General features: G+C 36.3%; 1 protein-coding gene across 3 annotated transcripts in view; it reads right to left on the reverse strand.

Moving 5' to 3' along the window:
* The window catches only part of Tsp (Thrombospondin), a 102,929-nt gene that overhangs the window by 44,337 nt on the left and 37,289 nt on the right, over nt 1-21,303 (reverse strand). For all 3 annotated transcript variants that reach the window (XM_067094945.1, XM_067094944.1, XM_067094946.1), the window contains exon 3: nt 14,129-14,340. In XM_067094945.1, the coding sequence (XP_066951046.1) occupies nt 14,129-14,340 (212 nt within the window). The remainder of the gene's footprint in view (nt 1-14,128; nt 14,341-21,303) is intronic.

Below are 21,303 nucleotides of genomic sequence, written 5' to 3' on the forward strand. Positions count from 1 at the left end.
GAGAGAGAGAGAGAGAGAGAGAGAGAGAGAGAGAGAGTAAATATACTTATTTCTTCTTCTCTTCTTCTTCTTCTGAGAGAGAGAGAGAGAGAGAGAGAGAGAGAGAGAGAGAGAGAGAGAGAGAGAGAGTAAAATATTCTTACTTTCTTCTTTCCTTCTTTCTTCTTTTCTTCTTCTTCTGAGAGAGAGAGAGAGAGAGAGAGAGAGAGAGAGAGAGAGAGAGAGAGAGAGAGAGAGAGAGAGAGAGAGAGAGAGTAAAAATCTTACTTCTTTCTTTTCCTTCTGAGAGAGAGAGAGAGAGAGAGAGTACGTAACTTCAAGTGGTCGTTACTTATAAACCTCAAACCAAAATTTGGGTGAAGGCATAAAAGTTAACGAACGCAGCTGTCCCCATTAATACACACCTGTTTCAATTCTCATGACTTACGCTCATCAATGTCGAAGGCTAAAAAAAAAAATCGTCTCTAAGAGTGGACCTACTGTTTTACCACCTGTTAAGATTACAACTCCTCCACGTCTCTCTTGTTCCCTATTACGGCACTATTTCGTGGCACTGGATTGTGGCACTTCAGCAACTGGATAATTTATCTTAAAGCAGCGTTGTGGTCGTCCAAGCACATTAGTTTATTTGAGTGGGACTTGTCCTGGGTACACAGCCTTCTTGTCAGCATTACTGCATTCCGTTCAGGAACGGGTCTGGCTGAATTATCCCCATAAACTGCTAAGGAAGATCTGACTATCAAAACGTCTTTGTTATGGGAAAATTGCTTCAATTACCAGGGTATCAGAGTGGTACGAACTGAACTGCATTCAATTGCAATGAGAAGGGCAAATATAATTTGTCACTTTGTCCATTACAGAAAATTTTGCTAAATTAGATTTTAACTGAATCGAATTCACGGTATACTTATAAGCGCAGGAATCTGCCAAACCGTCTTTGCTTGGAATAACTAGGGCTGACTATGCCCACAGAATATAAATGATTTCAGAGAGTATAGAACAGTGGTTCTTAACCTTGGGGGCGCCAGCAATTTCCAGGGAGGGAGGGGCGAGGCCTCGGGAAAAATTAAAAATTCTCTAATTGTATTCGTTATTCTCTCAGCAAGAGTCGCTAGGAAGCAGTGCCAAGTATCTCACTTATACACTCCCAAAAGAATAAAAACAGCCCTTCTCTTTCTTTTTTTTTTTATTTTCCTTTAAATCTGGGAGGTAATTTTACTCACAGATGCAAGGGGGGCGTGGAGGGAAGGACCAGCTCTTAGAGGGGAAGTGGTAATTAAAAGGTTAAGAGCTACTGGTGTAGAAGCATTATTTAATGAAAAAAAGTAGTCCTATTCTTGAAAAATAAAGAAATTTGGTATCATATTTCCTGAAATACAAATGAATATTATTTGACACTCGATTACTTCAGTAGTTTCATTTAAATCATAAAGAAACAAAAATTGGCTTTACAATTGCTTTGGACCTCAACAGCATTTTCATCTTGCTGTGAATAAAAAAAAAAAAAAATAAAATACATAAATAAAAAAAAACGCACACCATGACATGAATCACTATTACGAGCATAGTAGTGCACATGGGTGTCTTGGAGACTTTTAAAAGGATGCAAATGGCCCTAAGAGACAGGATAACAGGTGGGTACGAACAGTCAGGAAGTGAGTAACTTCGTACACGGAGAGTACAACAACGGATTCAACTTCATTAGGGTAGGGCGCTCTGAGTGAGTCAAAATATTGCGTAAGAGCTGGCGTCATGGATGAATAGTGTCATAGAAAATACCATTATCTGAGTACTAAGCGAATTTGACCCTATACACATGTATATACACCAACACACACGCACACACTTTAATTTTTTATATCCTTCAGCTGTCCCCTGATGATGTGTAACGTGTGATTCCACGAAAGCGCAAGAAGCCGATTCGTTTAATTATATCCTGTTGGCTCTTGCGACACAAATTTAGTCACGTGACCCTTGGGACTGTGTAACAAACATCTTTCTTCGGTTCTCAGAAAGTCTTTTGAGATGAGACTGCAAGCCCTATGTCCTGTTATAAACTACGCTGATGGGAGTGGTACCAATCTGCAGCCGAGTCGACTGTTGGCTGCGGGCAGGCCCTGAACGCGGACTTACAGCTGGTAATTTATTATACTACCATTTAGCTACTATATATATATATATATATATATATATATATATATATATATATATAATATATACATAATATTATATATATATATATACAGTATTTTTAATTAAAACAACTTTATAGGTTAATGTTTATATATACAATAATATGGGTGATGTGATAAAAAAATATATACAGTATATAAACACACACACGCACACACACACACATATATACACACAAACATTAAGCTACAAATGTTTTTAATTAAACAATATATAGGTTAATATATATATATAAAGTAGTGATATATAAAAAATATATATATACAGTACATAAACACACACACACTTTACACACACACACACATACATATATATATATATGTGTGTGTGTGTGTGTGTGTGTGTGAACCCACGCAAGCATCCTTACATTCGCATGAGTGAGAACCAAAATCTAGACACACGCAACGCAAACAACAAATAAAAGCAGTGAATATCCTGTACTCTCTGTCTTCGAGCCTAGGCTAGAAATGGGAAGTTAAGTCGTTTGTACCGTTGGCTTTCACATAAAAAAAAAAAATCAAACAGTAGCTGAAAGAACAACTTTATGGGTAAAAAAGAGAAAGAAAAAAAAAGCGAAAAGGCTGTTTAGAGATCTCATAATGGGACGCAGGATTAGGTCTTATCCCTTCTGTTAGCCCTGAAGCTGTTCGCTTATTATTCACTCTTATTATCTTGTTGAGGATGTGCATGTCTTTGCAGTGGCAAATATTAGTGACCCATATAAAGAGGGGCTGAGTAAACATACACTCATAATATTTTCTATATATATATACTGTATATATATTTTATATATAATGTATATATATATATATATATATATATATATATATATATATATATATATATATATATATATATATATATATATATATATATTTATGTACGTATACGTGTGTGTGCGTATTTTTGGAATAAGAATGCATGTATATATAAGCTCATTTATATATATATATATACTGTATATATATATATATATATATATATATATATATATATATATATATATATATATATATATATATATATATATCAACCAACATAGGACCCTGTACTGTGTTGTAAGCGAATTTATTATTATTTTTTAAATTTGCATCTGCTAGTAAATAACGATCATGATTCATTAATACTTGCTTGACGAACGCTTAAGTATTCTCATTTTTCATAGTAGCAATGGTAAAAATAATTTGCAATTTCTTATATAAAGTAGTTTCTGGACAAATGTCATTAAGCGCCAAGTGGCAAAATGATCAATATCATATCAGTATCAGCAATATTTAAATAAAGCACTGATAAAATAACGTCTAATTATCTTTATAAACAACGTTTATCTGGCAAGTCCATTCAGTCACCTAGTTTAAGTCTTCCTCGGGAATAAGCACGGCTTCTGTCAACTTTTGGATATGAAGGCTTACAGGCGCAGCCCTTGATTTCAAAGCTGTGCTTTCATCGTAATCTTGTCATTTTAAGGTGTTGGGAATCTTTAGTTAACAAAGACCTATATAAGCATCCCAAAAATGCTTCATTTATTGAGGTATCTTGGTTTAATTTGTCACTGAAAATAGAAGAAGCTGGAGACCGTTGAAAGGAAAAGCCTGCCAGCGAATCTTAGTAAATTAAACAGCAACATTTCATCTGCATGTGTGACTTCCCTTGTTGAATTGACTTGAACTGACTACAGAATTTAGGCCAAAGGCCAAGCACTGGGACCTATGAGGTCATTCAGCGCTGAAACGGAAATTGACAGTAAGAGGTCTGAAAGGTGTAACACGAGGAAAGCCCCGCAGTTGCACCATGAATCAATTGTTAGGAGAGGGTTGAACAAAGTAAGATGGAAGGAAGAGAATATGAAAGGAGGTACAGTAAAAGGAACGAAAGAGGTTGCAGCTAGGGGCCGAAGACACGCTGCAGAGAACCTTAAGGACCACGTCTAAGTTCCAAGACAGCAAAGGTTCTTTCTTTGGGCTTTGCGGTGTCAAAGGACTTAATCAGGTCGGACAAATCCTGGTTCAACAATAAGTCCATTCCTTTATGGCGGAAAACTGAGCTAAGCATAGCTCTGTATCCTTTAAGTAATGCCTACAGTGCACCGCATGAGATGCACTAACGGCACTACCCCGCTACGGGAGACTTCCGTTGTTGGAAGCCTGTCAACTTACGCTCATATTCCTTCTTCATCATTCACATCCTTACTAAAAAATCCTTTATTCTTTAACCACCCAAAAGTAAAAAAAAAAAATAATTAAAAGCTAGAAGAATCAATGAGCCGTTACGTAACGCCAAAGAAAAGAATAAAAAAGAAAAAAGAAAAAGCATGGAGAGTCGGAGTCTGTCAGCGGGGTCATTAGGTCGGGTTAATGTTGCTCGTGACAACAGGAAAAGGGTTTCGAACTCGGTTGTCAGACAACACCCGGGATTCGGGTGTCGTTGTCACTCGACAACGGGAGATCAGAAGGATTTCCCTCTGTCAGTAGCCGGATGTCGAAAGGAGAAGAAGAAGGAGAAGAAGAAGAAAAAGGAGGAGGAGGAGGAGGAGGAGGAGAAGAAGGAGAAGAAGAAGAAGAAGAAGAAGAAGAAGAAGAAGAAGAAGAAGAAGAAGAAGAAAAAAAGGAGGATGAGGAGGAGGAGGAGGAGGAGGAGTAAGGGATGGATATCCATGGGGAAGATGGATCGGTCATTTAAAAACTTTGGGTTCCTTAATTTTTCCCTGAAGGAAATTGAGGAACTAAGTTAATATTCTATTAGCAATTGCTTTTCTTAATTTTTAATTTGACAATATATTCACATAAGCCTGACGTGGAATGGGAAATAAACAACAGCATTTGCTTAAAAGTTGTCAAGTGTCAAATAATTTCTATCCGTATTTTCAAGTTCACTAAATTTCATAACATTCATAAAAAAATATCGTCAAATTTATATAGAATAACAAATAATAGAACTTGAAAAAGTCACTTAGAAGCGACGAGTTTAAGAATGGCCACTGAACCTTAAAAATCCAACAGGAATGGAAATGTTCGAAATTATAAATTCGTGGGTTTTCTTACTTTAACAAGTAACCTATTATTATAATTATATTGTTATTAAATAATTGTTATTATAATTACATGATTCATAAAGTAACATACGTATCATTTTTACAGATGCTATTGCTATCGTGTTCGTTATATATTATTATTGTTATTATTATTATTATTATTATTATTATTATTATTATTATTGTCATCGCAACTGATATTAATGATGGGCCACGATATTCGTTACCTTTATTATATACTCTTTCTTCTTCTTCTTCTTCTTCGTTTAACGTGCTTTTTTTCCCATTTTTCATATGGGGTAAGCAATCAATAACAATTAGGAATAATTGCAATTTCTTATATGTTTCTCCTATGAGACTCCTTTTAAACTTATTCATTTATGTTTTTAATTTACTATTTAATTTTATTATGGCGTCAGTAACCTAGATGTTGTGACGCCAGTTTTAACAGCCACAAATCAATTAATCTCTTATGACCATCACTGTAAAAGTAGCGACCCCAAGACAGGAGGCCGAGAGCGCCTCGACCGAGTGACAGGCCAAGTGGCTCGAGATGTGGTACTTAATAAACGCGACGAAGGAAGGCTGGGGCTACATCTAGACGTCCATGTTGACGGAAGCTCGTGGGCGTGGGCGTGAGACAGAAGAGAAGGGGGTCGAGGTTCAGGAGACAGAGATATAAGGGAGAGAAGGTCTGGGAGGTGGAGAGAAATAAGTTAGAATGGAGTTGGGGACTGGGTGAGTGAAAAGAGAAGGAAGTAAAGGTTCAGAAGATATAAGGGAGAGAAGGTGAGGGAGCTAGAGAAGGAGAAGTTAGATGTGGGAGCGGGGGACTAGGCGAAGGAAAAAGAAAAGGAAGTCGAGGTTCAGGAGATATAAGGGAGAGAAGGTGAGGGAGCTAGAGGGGGGAGAAGTTAGAGTGGGGAATAGGTGGGGAAAACAGAAGAAAGTCGAGGTTGGGGAGATATAAGGGAGAGAAGGTGAGGGTGTCTAGAGAGGGAGAGAAGTTAGAGGGGGATAGGTGGGGGAAAAGAGAAAGAAAGTCGAGGTTCAGGAGATATAAGGGAGAGAATATGAGGGTGTCTAGAGAGGGGGAGAAGTAAGAAGTCAAGGTTCAGGAGATATAAGGGAGAGAAGGTGAGGGAGCTAGAGAGGGAGAAGTTAGGTGTTGGGGGGAGGGGTTATTGGGTAAGGGAAACGAGAAGGAAGTCGAGGTTCAGGAGATATAAGGGAAAGAAGGTGAGGGAGCGAGAGAGGGAGAAGTTAGATGTGGTGTGGGGGACTGGGTGAGGGAAAATAGAATGAAGTAGAGGTTCAGAAGGTATAAGGGAGAGAAGGTGAGGGAACCACAGAGGGAGACGTTAGATATGGGGAGGGAGACGGGGTGAGGGAAAAGAGAAGGAAGCCGAGGTTCAGGAGATATGAGGTAGAGAGGGTGAGGGAGCTAGAGAGGGAGAAGTTGGGTATGGGGGGGTTGGTTATTGGGTGGGGGAGCGGTCGAGTCGGGGAAAGATGGAAGAGAAGAACCTGTTACGTCCATTACCTTCCTATTCCAAAATTTTTTCCCCTTGCTTTGACACACTTTTTTCCCATTAAAGCGGTCTGAAAGTTTACCTTTCCATATGAGTGCAGTGGTTCATTAACTGCTAATGGTATCATCTGGTCGCGTTCACTTTGGATCAAAACTTAAATGATGCTCTTAGCTGCAAATCTGGCACCGTGGTAGCAAGCTCTTTAGATTATAAATGAAATGCTCTTTAACTGTGGCCTGTAGATTTTAAATGAAATGCTCTTTAACTGTAGCCTGTAGATTATAATTGAAATGTTCTTTAACTGTAAACTATATGATAATCTGTGGCATCGTTCTCTTAAGATTAGACTCGTGATTCAATGTTACCTTTAGGCAGAGTTCGCGTCTGAAAAAAAAGGTGTAGCTTTCCTTCTAAAACAAACACGAGCCGTAGCGCTCTCTTCAGACTAAGTATCCTGTTCAGCTGTGAATGTTACTTAATGGGTTTCTCATTAATTCTCTCCTTATTTAAAAGCTGGAGAAATACTTTTGAAATAAATCGAAGCACCCAATTTCAGTTTTTAATTGCTTTCTGAGGTTTATGAAAATGACAATGTCTTCAAAATTCTAAAATACAATGAATGGCATAATAGTTTTTTTTGGTACTTTATGTAAGGATTTAAGAAGTATAGAGCTTTAATAGAAGAACAAAAGACAAGGAAGATGAATCATTTAAAACGAAAACTTACATTGTGAAGCCCAACAGAAAATCACAAACAATTGTTTTGGCGGAAATTCAATAAAATTTCGTCCTTGCGTGATAGATGTTAAGTTACTTTTGTGATCTTGGAGTGGAATGTTACACTTTGACTAAAAATCCTAGTGATAATAATAATAATAATAATAATAATAATAATAATAATAATAATAATAATAATTATTATTATTATTATTATTGTAAGATAATAATAATAATAATAATAATAATAATAATAATAATAATAATACTTCAGACAATAAACAAATGGAAGATACTCTATAGACTGGCAGTGCCATACTTCACTTGGGAGAGAGAGGAGAGAGAGAGAGAGAGAGAGAGAGAGAGAGGAAAAGAAGAGTCAGGTGGTAAGTATATATTCTGGTGCCGGATCTGCCCCGCCGATGGGTTTATCAATGAGGAGGTTTTATGATAACGGCGTGAGGCAGTTGTGACGTCATTGGTCATGTGACACCGCTACCATCACCACTCTGACCCGCCTTTTTGGTTTTTCTACGGGCTTTCGGGACACTTTTATGCTTGTTTGACAATTCGCTGCTTTAACCACAATCATGTTTTCGTTTTGTGGGGGTGTTTGACAATACGCTGTTATAACCACAAACGTGTTTTCGTTTTGTGTATGTCTGACAATACGTCACTATAACCACAAACGTGTTTTCGTTTTGTGGGCGTGTTTGACAATAAGCTGCTAAAAGCACAAACGTGTTTTCGTTTTGTGCATGTTTGACAATACGCTGTTATAACCACGACCGTGTTTACCTCTTATGCGCGTTTGACCATACGCTGCTACAACCACAAACGTGTTTTCGTTTTGTGCGTGTGTTTGGAAATACGATAACCACTAAAGTGTTTTCGTTTTGTAAGTGTGTTTGGCAATATGCTGCTATAACCACAAACTTGTTTACGTTTTGCGCGTGTTTGACAATACGTTGCTATAACCACAAACTTGTTTACGTTTTGCGCGTGTTTGACAATACGTTGCTATAACCACAAACTTGTTTACGTTTTGCGCGTGTGTTTGACAATACGCTGCTATAACCACAAACTTGTTTACGTTTTGCGCGTGTTTGACAATACGTTGCTATAACCACAAACTTGTTTACGTTTTGCGCGTGTTTGACAATACGCTGTTATAACCACAAACGCGTTTTCGTTTTGTGCATGTTTGAATATACGCCGCTATAACCACAAAGTGTTTTCGTTTTGCGGGCGTGTTTGAAACACCGCTATAACCACAAACGTGTTTTGGTTTTGTGCGTGTTTGACAACACGCTGTCACAACCACATACGTGTTTTCGTTTTGTGCTTGTTTGGCAATACGTCATTATAACCACAACCGTGTTTTCCTTTTGTGCGTGTGTTTGACAATACGCTGCTTTCGTTCTAGTGAGTTAGATGGTGACTCGGCAAATAGGAATTTATTTATTATTATTATTTCTTTTAGAGAAATGACGTAGTTTGTAAGTGATTGTTTATAGAAAGTCGGTTACGTAAGAACTTGAAATCCCATATGGTCAATGTCTCATTTTAATAGGTCATTAGATCATGTGGACGTTAGGCAGCGTGAGGGAGCAATAATAAATTTCCACCAAATGCTGTCTGTTTGAAAAATAATAATAATAATGATAAAGACGATGGTGTCAAAAAAAGCAAATGATTAAAATAATTCATACTTTTGTTTCTTTTTAAATAATATTCTTTGCTAGCTTTTCAGTTATTTGGAGACATCTAAAAAGTCAAATACATTAAGCAAGTAGTTTCAAGAACATATAAATTTTTCTTGAATTTTTACAGGATCAAATTCTTGTTAAATAACGTCAGCCTTTAAGTAATAAACACTTAAGAAGTTATGGTATCTGGTCTGCACATTGTACAACGATGATCTGTAAAGATCTAAGTTCATTTAGTAAGAAAACAACGATGATTTGTAAAGATCAACGTTCATTTAGTTCAAAACGTGTCATCACAGTCATCAGTGTTCGACTGGCAAGACAAGAATTCTCAAGCGTTGATATCCTACCGATTCAAAAGATGATTTTCAGTTATCATTATCATCATCATCTTCGTCATCCAACCAATTCGAAATCATGATTCGCAACCATCTACGTCCAAACAACTAAAGAACTGTCAATAATGATTGGTACATAAGAGAAAGCAATACCATCCTAAATAAATGCTAGCAACCACGAAAGTCCAAACCATTTCGGAAGTAGAGTTTGCAACTTTCATTATAGTCTTCTTAATCCACTCTCATCTCTAATCTCTCAACTTTCTCTCCATTCATACCCTCCTTCAACCAATCCCATCCACTTTTGGCTGAACCTTCCTATGTTCTTTCCCTTTTCTTCCTATCCTCTCTCTTTCTCGCCCCTTCTACTTTTTCCTGCTCTTCTTCTTCTTCTTGCAACTAATCCCATCATCTTCTGGACCAAATCAGAACAAAGCAGATGCAGGTCACCACAGGGACCGAAGGACTGCAACGAACAATTGGCAAAGCAATTAACAAGCTACGGCTTGAGATGACGCAGGGGGGGTTGTTGGAGAGAGAGAGAGCCAAACACTGATGACCGGGGGTAGGGGGTAGGGAGGGGAGTAGGAGGAAGAGGAGGACGTTGGGATGCATAGTGGGCCATAGCAGCGAGAGGAAGACAAAACCTTCGGTAACGATGGGGAAGAGATGAAGAAATAAGAGCTGTCGGATGGGAAGAACATAGAAATAAGAGGACTAAGTAAAAAAAGAGAATGAAAATAAAAAAAAATACTAAGAGCAAAAAGAGAAGAGTAATAGACAAAAGAACACTTACATACAACAACAAAAGAAAGAATAAATAGTAAATGAAAATGATCAAGAGGAATCAAACAAGTGACGTAAATGCGACAGAAATACTATTATCATGCCTTGAGTAGTACTGCCATCAAGTGCGCATAGGTTTCTGTGCACGAGCTGTTCACTATGTAAAATTGTATAGACACGACCTTCAGCCAAGAAAAATCTAATTCAAATTTTGTAAGCAAATATCGCCAGTGTTTATGCAACAGGGTTCTTGCGCTTTCAATATGAGTCTGCAATGTCTTCTTTGCCAAGACAATGATGGAAGATGGTTGACCCATATGGTATTGTCACCATAAAGAGATTTTTTCTTTTTTTTTTCAGAACGTCACCGCCAGAGCCGCTGTTATCTTAATTATGGCATAGTACACTGCATGAAGGAATAAACGAACTCTAATGAATCACCAGACTAAAATGAATGAGGATTGAAGAATATAAACGTAAATTGTAAGAGAGACAGATTTTAAAAGCGCCAGTAACGTAAGCAAGCTAAGAAGAAAGAGAGAGAGAGAGAGAGAGAGAGAGAGAGAGAGAGAGAGAGAGAGAGAGATAAGCGTAAATTGTAAAAGAGAAAGATTTTGAAAGTGTCACTAACAGAGACAATCTAAAAACAACAGAGAGAGAGAGAGAGAGAGAGAGAGAGAGAGAGAGAGAGAGAGAGAGAGAGAGAGAGAGATAAACGTAAATTGTAAGAGAGACAGATTTTAAAAGCGCCAGTAACGTAAGCAAGCTAAGAAGAAGAGAGAGAGAGAGAGAGAGAGAGAGAGAGAGAGAGAGAGATAGCGTAAATTGTAAAAGAGAAAGATTTTGAAAGTGTCACTAACAGAGACAATCTAAAAACAACAGAGAGAGAGAGAGAGAGAGAGAGAGAGAGAGAGAGAGAGAGATAAACGTAAATTGTAAGAGAGACAGATTTTGAAAGCGCCAGTCACAGAAGCAAGCTAAGAAGAGAGAGAGAGAGAGAGAGATAAATGTAAAATGTAAGAGAGAGAAGGATTTTGAAAGCGTCACTGACAGAAGCTAAATACAATAGAGAGAGAGAGAGAGAGAGAGAGAGAGAGAGAGAGATTTCGAAAGCGTCACTAACAGAAACAAGCTAAATACAATAGAGAGAGAGAGAGAGAGAGAGAGAGAGAGAGAGAGAGAGAGAGAGAGAGAGAGAGAGAGAGATAAAACGTAAATTGTAAGAGAGAGAGAGATTTTGAAAGCGTCCAATAAACAAAAGCAAGCTAAGGGAGAGAGAGAGAGAGAGAGAGAGAGAGAGAGAGAGAGAGATAAACGAAAATTGTAAGAGAGAAAGATTTTGAAAGCGCCAGTAACAGAAGCAAGCTAAAATATATATATATATATATATATATCTATATATATATATATATATATATATATATATATATCTATATATATATCTATATATATATATATATATATATATATATATATATATATATATATATATATATATATATATATATATCTATATATATATATATATATATCTATATATATATATATATATATATATATATATATATATATATATATATATATATATATATATATATATATAGAGAGAGAGAGAGAGAGAGAGAGAGAGAGAGAGAGAGAGAGAGAGAGAGAGAGAGAGAACCGTTTAACTTCCATCCCATTCTTTAATGCTCAATAAAAAACTCAGACAAGACTCATTATCAGATGAAACAATGTTGTCGGTGTTGTTTCAAACTCGGCCCTTTGAGTCTGATGTCTCCGTGTAGTCACTCACAAAAAAAAAAAAAAAAATCTAAATTAAAATACCACGTTCATAAGCTATGTTGGATGGTGCTATTTCAAATTATCATTAACTACTAGCAGAATTAGAGGAATGCAGTCATATTTTTGGACAATTTTTTTCCCGCTAATAATCCGTGATTATTAATAATAATTTTTTTCAGTTTATGATGAATACGGTACTTAGGCCTAATCACTTTCTGTGGGTTGCGCCCTACATTTCTCTCTCTCTCTCTCTCTCTCTCTCTCTCTCTGGGATAGACTAAAGTCTCTGTATTATAAAATATCTGCCTTGCCTGGACATACAAAAAGAGATCATAAATCTTTAGAGCCTATAACCTCATTTAACGTCTGTATGAGGGGGAATTTTATTGTCATTAAGACGGGGAGTCCACTGAAACTTATAAATCTCTCTCTCTCTCTCTCCCAAACCCACACCTCTCATTCCTCATAGCACCTAAGCTATATTTGGGCAGGCAAATGTTGCTCCGGTCTTCCTACCATGATAGATAAATAAATAAATAAATAAAATTTTTGTTGCAGCCGACACTACTTAACAATAATTTGCTTCTGGTATAATTGAAATTCTTGAGAGTCTTATGAACTTTGCTTTAAATTCATGAATAAAATGATTCGTCTAAATTACTAGTAGATTTCTTAGAGGGTTCGAAAGACACGAATTCCAAGACCAAATATTTTCCTAGATGATGGTATGGATAAAATACTATCAATAATTCCTGGATAAAAGCTTCACTCGACAGGCTGAGAGGACCGGCACACACAATCTTAGAGTTTTCCTAAAATCTTTAGCTATATTAAATTTTAAAAAGTTTAACGAAGATTAATATGTCCGCACTTTTTCTGTCCGCCCTCAGATCTTAAAAACTGCTGAAGCTAGAGGGCTGCAAATTGGCTGTTGATCTTCCAACCATTAAACATACCAAATTGCAGCCCTCTAGCCTCAGTAGTTGTTCTTTTATTTAATGTTAAATTTAGCCGTGATCGTGCTTCTGGCAACGATATAGGATAGGCCACCACCGAGCCGTGGTTAAAGTATCATGGGCCGCGGCTCATACAGCATTATACCGAGACCATCGAAAGATAGATCTATTTTTGGTAGCCTTGATTATACGCTGTAACGGTTGTACAGAAAACTCGATTGCTTCGAAGAAACTTCGGCGCATCTTTCACTTGTTTTTTTTAGAAGACGATAAATACCCGAAGCCGATATCACTAAAACTAATCGTGATTGGCTGCTCATAATACTCGGCACCTGCCATTGGTTACAAAGATATCTGCTGCGGAATTTTGCCGTCAGCTCCAAAACACTGAGTATAGTAAGTTAACTCCATGCCTTAAAAGCAACAACGTTGAAATAATGTTCGAAAGTTCGAAACGAGATGTTTTTTAAAATATAAAAGAAACGTTTTAAATGACCGAGCGAAGAGAAGGGACTAATTTTGCACGCAAACATGGCTAATGATAAATGACCAACGCACAAATGTTGCTTTACAGAATTCATGAATTAACATCTGTAACGTAAGCCTTATCACAGCGAGGATTCAGAAATAATAATAATAATAATAATAATAATAATAATAATAATAATAATAATAATTAATAATAATAATAATAAATTATTATTATTATTATTATTATTATTATTATTATATAAAGTATTTTACAAAGCAGTTTAATTCACAATAATAATAATAATAATAATAATAATAATAATAATAATAATAATAATAATTTATTATTATTATGAATTAAACTGCTTTATAAATACTTTAATAATAACAACAACAACAACAACAACAACAACAACAATAATAATAATAATAATAATAATAATAATAATAATAATAATAATAATTATTATTATTATTATTATTATTATTATTATTATTATTATTATTATTATTATTATTATTATTATTATTACTGCTCTCTAAATACTTCACCCTCCAGCTCCTAAAACAATCGAGGCAAGGTTTAAGGTCAAGCGTCATTCAGACTCACCACTCTCAGGTCCTCCAGGTTCTCCGTCAGGTTCCTTGGAGAGGAGGGCAAGTCGAAGGACCCGAGGAACTTGCAGTCGACGTACACGCCCGCCTGGGACGCCCTCTGGTTGATCTGCAGCAGGAGGGACCTCACTTTGGAGTGAGGTTTGATGGTGGGCGCTTCGACAGATTTAACGGATGTGTCTCCCTGGAGGGTCACTTCGATGTTTACTGGAAAACGAAGGAAAATTAAATTAATTCTTGGTTTAATGTTTACTGGAAAATGAACGAAAATTAAATAAATTTTTGGTTCAATGTTTACTGGAAAATGAAGGAAAATTCCATTAATTCTTGGTTCAGTGTTTACTGGAAAAGGAAGAGAGTTTAAATTAGTTCTTGGTTCAATGTTTACTGAAAATGAAAGAAAATTAAATTAATTCTTGGTTCAGTGTTTATTGGAAAATGAACGAAAATTAAATTAATTCTTGGTTTAATGTTTACAGGGAAATGAACGAAATTTAAATAAATTTTTGGTTCAGTGTTTACCTGAAAATGAGTAAAAACTGAATTAATTCTTGGTTCAATGTTTACCGGAAAATGAACGAAATTTAAATAAATTTTTGGTTCAGTGTTTACTGAAAAATGAAAAAAAAATTAAATTAATTCTTGGTTCAGTGTTTACTGGAAAATGAACGAAAATTAAATAAATTTTTGGTTCAATGTTTACTGGAAAATGAGTAAAAATTTAATTAATTCTTGGTTCAATATTTACTGGAAAATGAGGAAATATTTAATTAATTCTTTGTTCAATGTTCACTGGAAAATGAAGGCAAATTAAATTCAATGTTTACTGGCAAATTAAGGAAAATCAAATTAATTCTTGGTTCACTGTTTACTAGAAAATGAAGGAAAATTAAATTAACTCTTGGCTCAATGTTTACTGGAAAAGGAAGGAAAGCTGAATTAATTCTTGATTCAATGTTTACAGGAAAATGAAGGAAAATTAAATTAATTCTTGATTCAATGTTTACTGGAAAAGGAAGGAAAACTAAATTTACTCTTGGTTCAATATTTAATGATAAATGAAGGAAAATGAAATTAACTCTTGGTTCAATGTTTACTGGAACATGAAGGAAAATTAAATAAATTCTTGGTTCAGTATTTACTGGAAAAGGAAGACAATTTTAATTAGTTCTTGGTTGGGATTCAAAAGTTAAAGTAGAGGGAAAATACAGAGAGGAAAATAAGAGAAAACAAAAGAATGTCAGTCACTTTCAGGATGAGCAATATCAGTCGTGCGCCCATGAGAAAGAGAAGGTAAAATATTCATAATAGAGAACAAATAATAAAATATTACCTCAGGTCCTTCAAAAAGTATTTATTTGTTTCTTTTATTACATAAGAAAATGAGACGGATGTAATACACATTTGTTTTAGTTCCCTTCGATATGGGTTTAAGAAGGACATGAGTCATAGCTTGAGCGAAGCGTGAACCAAAATGAATCAGTTCAAAAAGAGAGAAGAAGAAGCACAACATAGCTCACCTTCTGCTACAAATATGCACACTATCACACGCGGGGCAAATGGGCACACGAGAGAGAGAGAGAGAAAGAGTCAATCCTTTTTTTTTTTTTTATCTCGCTTTGACCCGGAACAAGGGATCAGGAATGCGATGTCCAGCTTTGACGTCTTTGTGACGACGGGGAGAAGAAGAAAGATAAACAGAGATGGACACGCACTAAACTGCAGAACGCGAGAGTTCAAAAGAGTCCGTGATGGATGTAGTTTGAAGTGCAAACAAAAGCTTGTCTCTGCTATAGATTGCGACAGTCTCTAAATAGTTCATATGATGAATTATTCAAAGGCTAATCAAAAGCTAATGGCGATATTGCCAAAGAAGTTAGAAAATTACCTTCAGGCGGGAACTGATTTAAATGCCAGTGATGGATACGCCAGTCATGAATTATTAAAGAGTTTATGTGAACAAAAGTATTAAGTTATCTGACAATAAAGTTAAAATTATGAAATATTCCTACTTATTAATGTTATCGCTTTTCACATGTCTAACCGTAAGCTTACAATTACATTAGAAAGCGACTTTTCATTACTGATTTTAATTTCTCTCTACCATACACGTTCCTTTACATCTCTCTCTCTCTCTCTCTCTCTCTCTCTCTCTCTCTCTCTCTATGAGGGATAATGGATTCTGCAATGTAGCGTTTGAACGATGATATCCAACGCCCTCCCACACATACTTCCTTGGCAACTTAAGCTAATTGGACACAGCTTCTAACTCTGCGTAACTACATTCCACAAAAAGGTTTCTTTTTTTTCCTTTTTATGAGACGTGCCAAATTTTTTTGTTTCATTAATCTCACAAAACTTTTTTTAAAAGATTTATATGGTGCTTCTTTTAATCTTCAAGAAATTTGCAAACCCTTACCCGCATGTTTTGGTCCAGTTCTACACATTTTCAAGATTTCATAAAAGTTCTTCCTTGATTTATGATTTTCACAAAACTTTTAGTGTTTTATATGAGATTTACTGAACTTTTTTTTATTTCATTTGAGATTAACAAAACTTTTTTTAATGAAGTCCTCAAATTTTTCATTGTTATAAGATTCATAAAAACTTTAATTTAAGATTCATAAAAACTTTAAGTTGCAAATCTAAAAAGATTTGCAACTTTTTAGAGGTCAGATTCCAAAGGCGTTTTTTTTATTCTCCTTTTTTGACGAAGTCCTTAAATTTTCATTTTATAAGTCATAAAAACTTTAATTTTCATAAGATCTGCAACTTTTTAGAGGTCAGATTCCAAAAGCCCCCTTTTTTGAGATTCCAAAAATGATTTTTTAGTATATAATGAGATTCACAAATGATTAATGTCTTCTGCTTTTTTTCTAAATTATTAAAGTAATAATTGCAGTCAATCTGATCAGATGAGATGCTGATAAATCAAGTTTTAGTTTTCTGTAAAAGAAAACTATTGTGCCGGCTTTGTCTGTCCGTCTGCACTTTTTCTGTCCGCACTTTTTTCTGTCCGCACTTTTTTCTGTCCGCCCTCAGATCTTAAAAATTTCTGAGGCTCGTGGACTGCAAATTTGTTATGTTGATCATCTATCCTCCAATCATCAAACATACCAAATTGCAGCCATCTAGCCTTAGTAGTTTTCATGTTAAAGGTTAAAGTTAGCCATAATCGTGCTTCTGGCAACGATATAGGATATTCCACCACCGGGCCGTGGTTAAGTTTCATGGGCCGCGGCTCATACAGCATTATACCGAGACAACCGCAAGATAGATCTATTTTCGATGTCCTTGACTATATGCTGTAGCTGCTGCACAGAAAACTCGATTGCGCCGAAGAAACTTCAACGCCCTATTTACTTATTTTCGAGCTTCGTAACGATTAATTAAAATGTTCTGCAAAGCTTGATCAGATTAAATCACCTCATTAGCTTCTGATTTGCCCTTATGCTTTAAAACTTTCATTTAGGTGTCGACTTATTCATTCATCTTTTTCAGATGCTTAAAGGCAATTAATTCTTTTTTCTTTTTTTTTACCAAATCAGAAGAGACCCTCAACGAAACCTTTGTATATTTAATCATTTTTTGGGTGCATTCTAAAAATGATTAAAACTACTTTAATCTGTATAATTTCTCAGATAACTGTCATAAAATCATTGCAACAACAGATTCTGGTTACACCTTTCATCGACAATTTTTGGCACAGGTCGGGGTGACAAAGCTCGCTCCCTATTTTAGTTTTCTGAAAAGAAAACTATGGTGCCGGCTTTGTCTGTCAGTCCGCACTTTAATCTGTCCGCACTTTTTTCTGTCCGCACTTTTTCTGTCCGCCCTCAGATCTTAAAAACTGCTGAGGCTAGAGGGCTGCAAATTGGTATGTTGATCATCCACCCTCCAACCATCAATCATACCAAATTGCAGCCATCTAGTCTTAGTAGTTTTATTTTATCTTATGTTAAAGTTAGCCATAATCGTGCTCTCTGGCAACGATATAGGATAGGCCACCAACGGGCCGTGGTTAAAGTTTCATGGGCCGCGGTTCATACAGCATTATACCGAGACCACCGAAAGATAGATCTATTTTCGGTGGCCCTGATTATACGCCGTAGCGGCTGTACAGAACTCTCGATTTCGCCGAAGAAACTTCGGCGCATTTTTTACTTGTTCCATCTTTACAGACAAGTCCTCCTTGTGGCCCAAATTTTATTCAAGCCAGAGTAAATTGCACGAAAGTAGGACACGTTTCACAAAAGAACTAAGTAGCCGGCCACCATTCATGTGCCCTATCAAAAGGGCCGACAATGACGACTTACAAAAGAAGAGGAACATTTGATATCAACCGAGGTCTGCGAAAATGTTGTTATGTCTGCAACATGTTCATGACGAGAACTGGCTCAAAAGGGAACAGAGACTCTGAGCTGGGAATGGTTAAAATCAACACTACGAGTCATTAGAATGGAAAAGATTTAATTGAGAATCTTGTGATCACTCGCAAGAACAACAAGAATCAAGAGAGGTGGAAAATATCTGGATAAGTTAGTAACGAGTATTCATTGACAGATTTTTGATGTCAAGTTCAAAGCTTTAACGCCAGATAAGCTGCTTTTGAAATAAGACTTAATTTATAGAAAAAAAGGGCACATTACTTTCTTCCCAGCATAATCTTATTAGATCACAGAGACGATTTTCATATCTAAGGTAACCGAGCAATACTGATACAGAAAAGATTTTCATATCTAAGGTAACCGAGCAATACTGATACAGAAAAGATTTTCATATCTAAGGTAACCGAGCAATACTGATACAGAAAAGATTTTCATATCTAGGGTAACCGAGCAATACTAATACAGAAAAGATTTTCATATCTAAGGTAACCGAGCAATACTGATACAGGAACGATTTCCATATCTAAGGTAACCGAGCAATCTTGATCAATATTTACGTATAAAAACTGAATAACTAATCCAGTAAAATATGGCATCTGTAAAAAGAAACAAACGACCCGAGTGTCGTTTCAAACTCGGCGCATGCATGCACCAGCATCTCTGTCAAACTCCGCGCTTGCATGCACCAGCATCTCTGTGACATAAAGCGATTTTCACGGAATAAACGGCCCCATAACACGTCAGACCCCACGCGTGGGGCTGCACGTCATGCCAGAAAACGCTCGAATAAAATTAATAGAGCATAAAGGTTAACTTTGACAGATACATATGAAAATATGCTTATTATGTGAGTCATGCTTGCCTTGTCTGGCCTTCTTCTTCTTCTTCTTCCTCTTCCTCCTCCTTTCCTCAGAGGACCTTGAGTTAATTCATTGTCACGAAAAGGTTGCAAGTGTATCTTTTTTGACTTCCGTATGTTGCGTTTGTTTTTGTACCCTTCGTGTGGCACTTTTTAAACGATAGAAGGCTTCTTGACTTAATCCAGGTAAATTTATCTTTAAACGTGCCAAACTAGAAACAAGGGGGCCTTTGCATGAAGATCCCCACTGTATAAATGATAGAAAGTAACCTGCAGAATAAAACAAATCACACGTGGAGGTTAATAAGCTTCTCTCTTTCAAACCAAAACAGAATTCGAAAGCTTTTGACTCATTACGTTTCTGTCTGTGCACAGAACGGATTACAGACGGTGGAACGGAGCAGACTTGAGGGCAAGTACCTTTCAAGTCCAATCACATGAAATTTAAAAAAGGTTCAGAGTATCCACAGAAGCTCCCTTAACCTTTTACATGCGAAAAAAATATATGGTTATATAGGTATACACTGTAATAAAATAAACCCATGTACTTAAGCAAGGACATGGCTATGGAAATGGATGTAAATTAGACGTCAGGTGGAAGAGGACCGGGCACATAAAATTTTTAATGACTGCCTACTTCCCAAACTTTGAAAAGCGTTCGCTCCATTATTAACAAAGGGACCAACTTACAAAGTTGCGGTTTTTAATAAAATCAAAGCAATGTCTATAAAGAAATTAGAGAAAAGACGCTTTATAAGGGAACCGAAGCTACCACGAACTAGAGTAAAAATATACTTTTAATTCAGCTATGGTTAAAAAAATAGCGAAAAAATAATTCCTTAATATTAAAATACTGCTACGTGCAAAGGCAAATAAACCTCACATATAGGAGGAAATGGGTCAACATCTGAGAAATAAAATGAACTGATTCAATATTGCAAAACAAATATACCTCACAGCTAGAATCAAACTTCTTGGACAGGAGAAGACAGGAAATAAAACAGCTTACTACGTCGAAACAGATACAATGACTTCAACAAGGTGCTGTTCACGTAACGCAAGTCATTGGGTCGTTGTAAAATGTCACATTAAAACAACAGGTTTGCAAATACAATTTAATTCACGGTTCATCTTCAGAAACATGAAGTGCGGTCTAATTGGCAGCGTCAATATAAGGGCAGAAAGTACATAAATGACAAGAAAGACCTAACCCGAGGTTGCCTTTCCCTGTGTGTTTTTCAGAATGTGAACTGTAAAATGCATTCAAAATAACGTTTAGTTTGATGAAACAAAAGCAAAACCCGTTCGGAATTCAATACAAGAAGAAGAAGAAGAAGAAGAAGGAGAGAGAGAGAGAGAGAGAGAGAGAGAGAGAGAGAGAGAGAGAGAGAGAGAGAGAGAGAGATGGTAGCGATGATTGCTGAAAGACAACATTGAAAAATTTTGCTAGCTTCTATAGCTGCATGCAGCATCAATTAACTTACACACAGACGCACATAAATGAGAGAGAGAGAGAGAGAGAGAGAGAGAGAGAGAGAGAGAGAGAGAGAGAGAGAGAGAGAGAGAGAGTGGTTTTGATTACTGAAAGATAACATTGAAAAATTTTGCTAGCTTCTACAGTTGTAAGCACCATCAATTAACTTACACACACACACACACACATAAATGAGAGAGAGAGAGAGAGAGAGAGAGAGAGAGAGAGAGAGAGAGAGAGAGAGACTCCCCCTTTCTCCTTCGACTTCTTCTGTCATCAGTGGCAGGATTTTAGGGTCATCATTGCAGCCAAGGTCAGGAGAAGCAGTGGGAAAGGCACTCGGTCAGTTGCAAATGATGAGCAAAACACATTATTCGAAGAGAAATGTGCGCGATGGGTGATGAACTTCCCATCTGGCCGATAAGGCGATGGAATTGTCTTCCTATTTC

The sequence above is a fragment of the Macrobrachium rosenbergii genome, chromosome 51 (genome assembly GCF_040412425.1).
Source record: "Macrobrachium rosenbergii isolate ZJJX-2024 chromosome 51, ASM4041242v1, whole genome shotgun sequence".
Taxonomy (NCBI): domain Eukaryota; kingdom Metazoa; phylum Arthropoda; class Malacostraca; order Decapoda; family Palaemonidae; genus Macrobrachium; species Macrobrachium rosenbergii.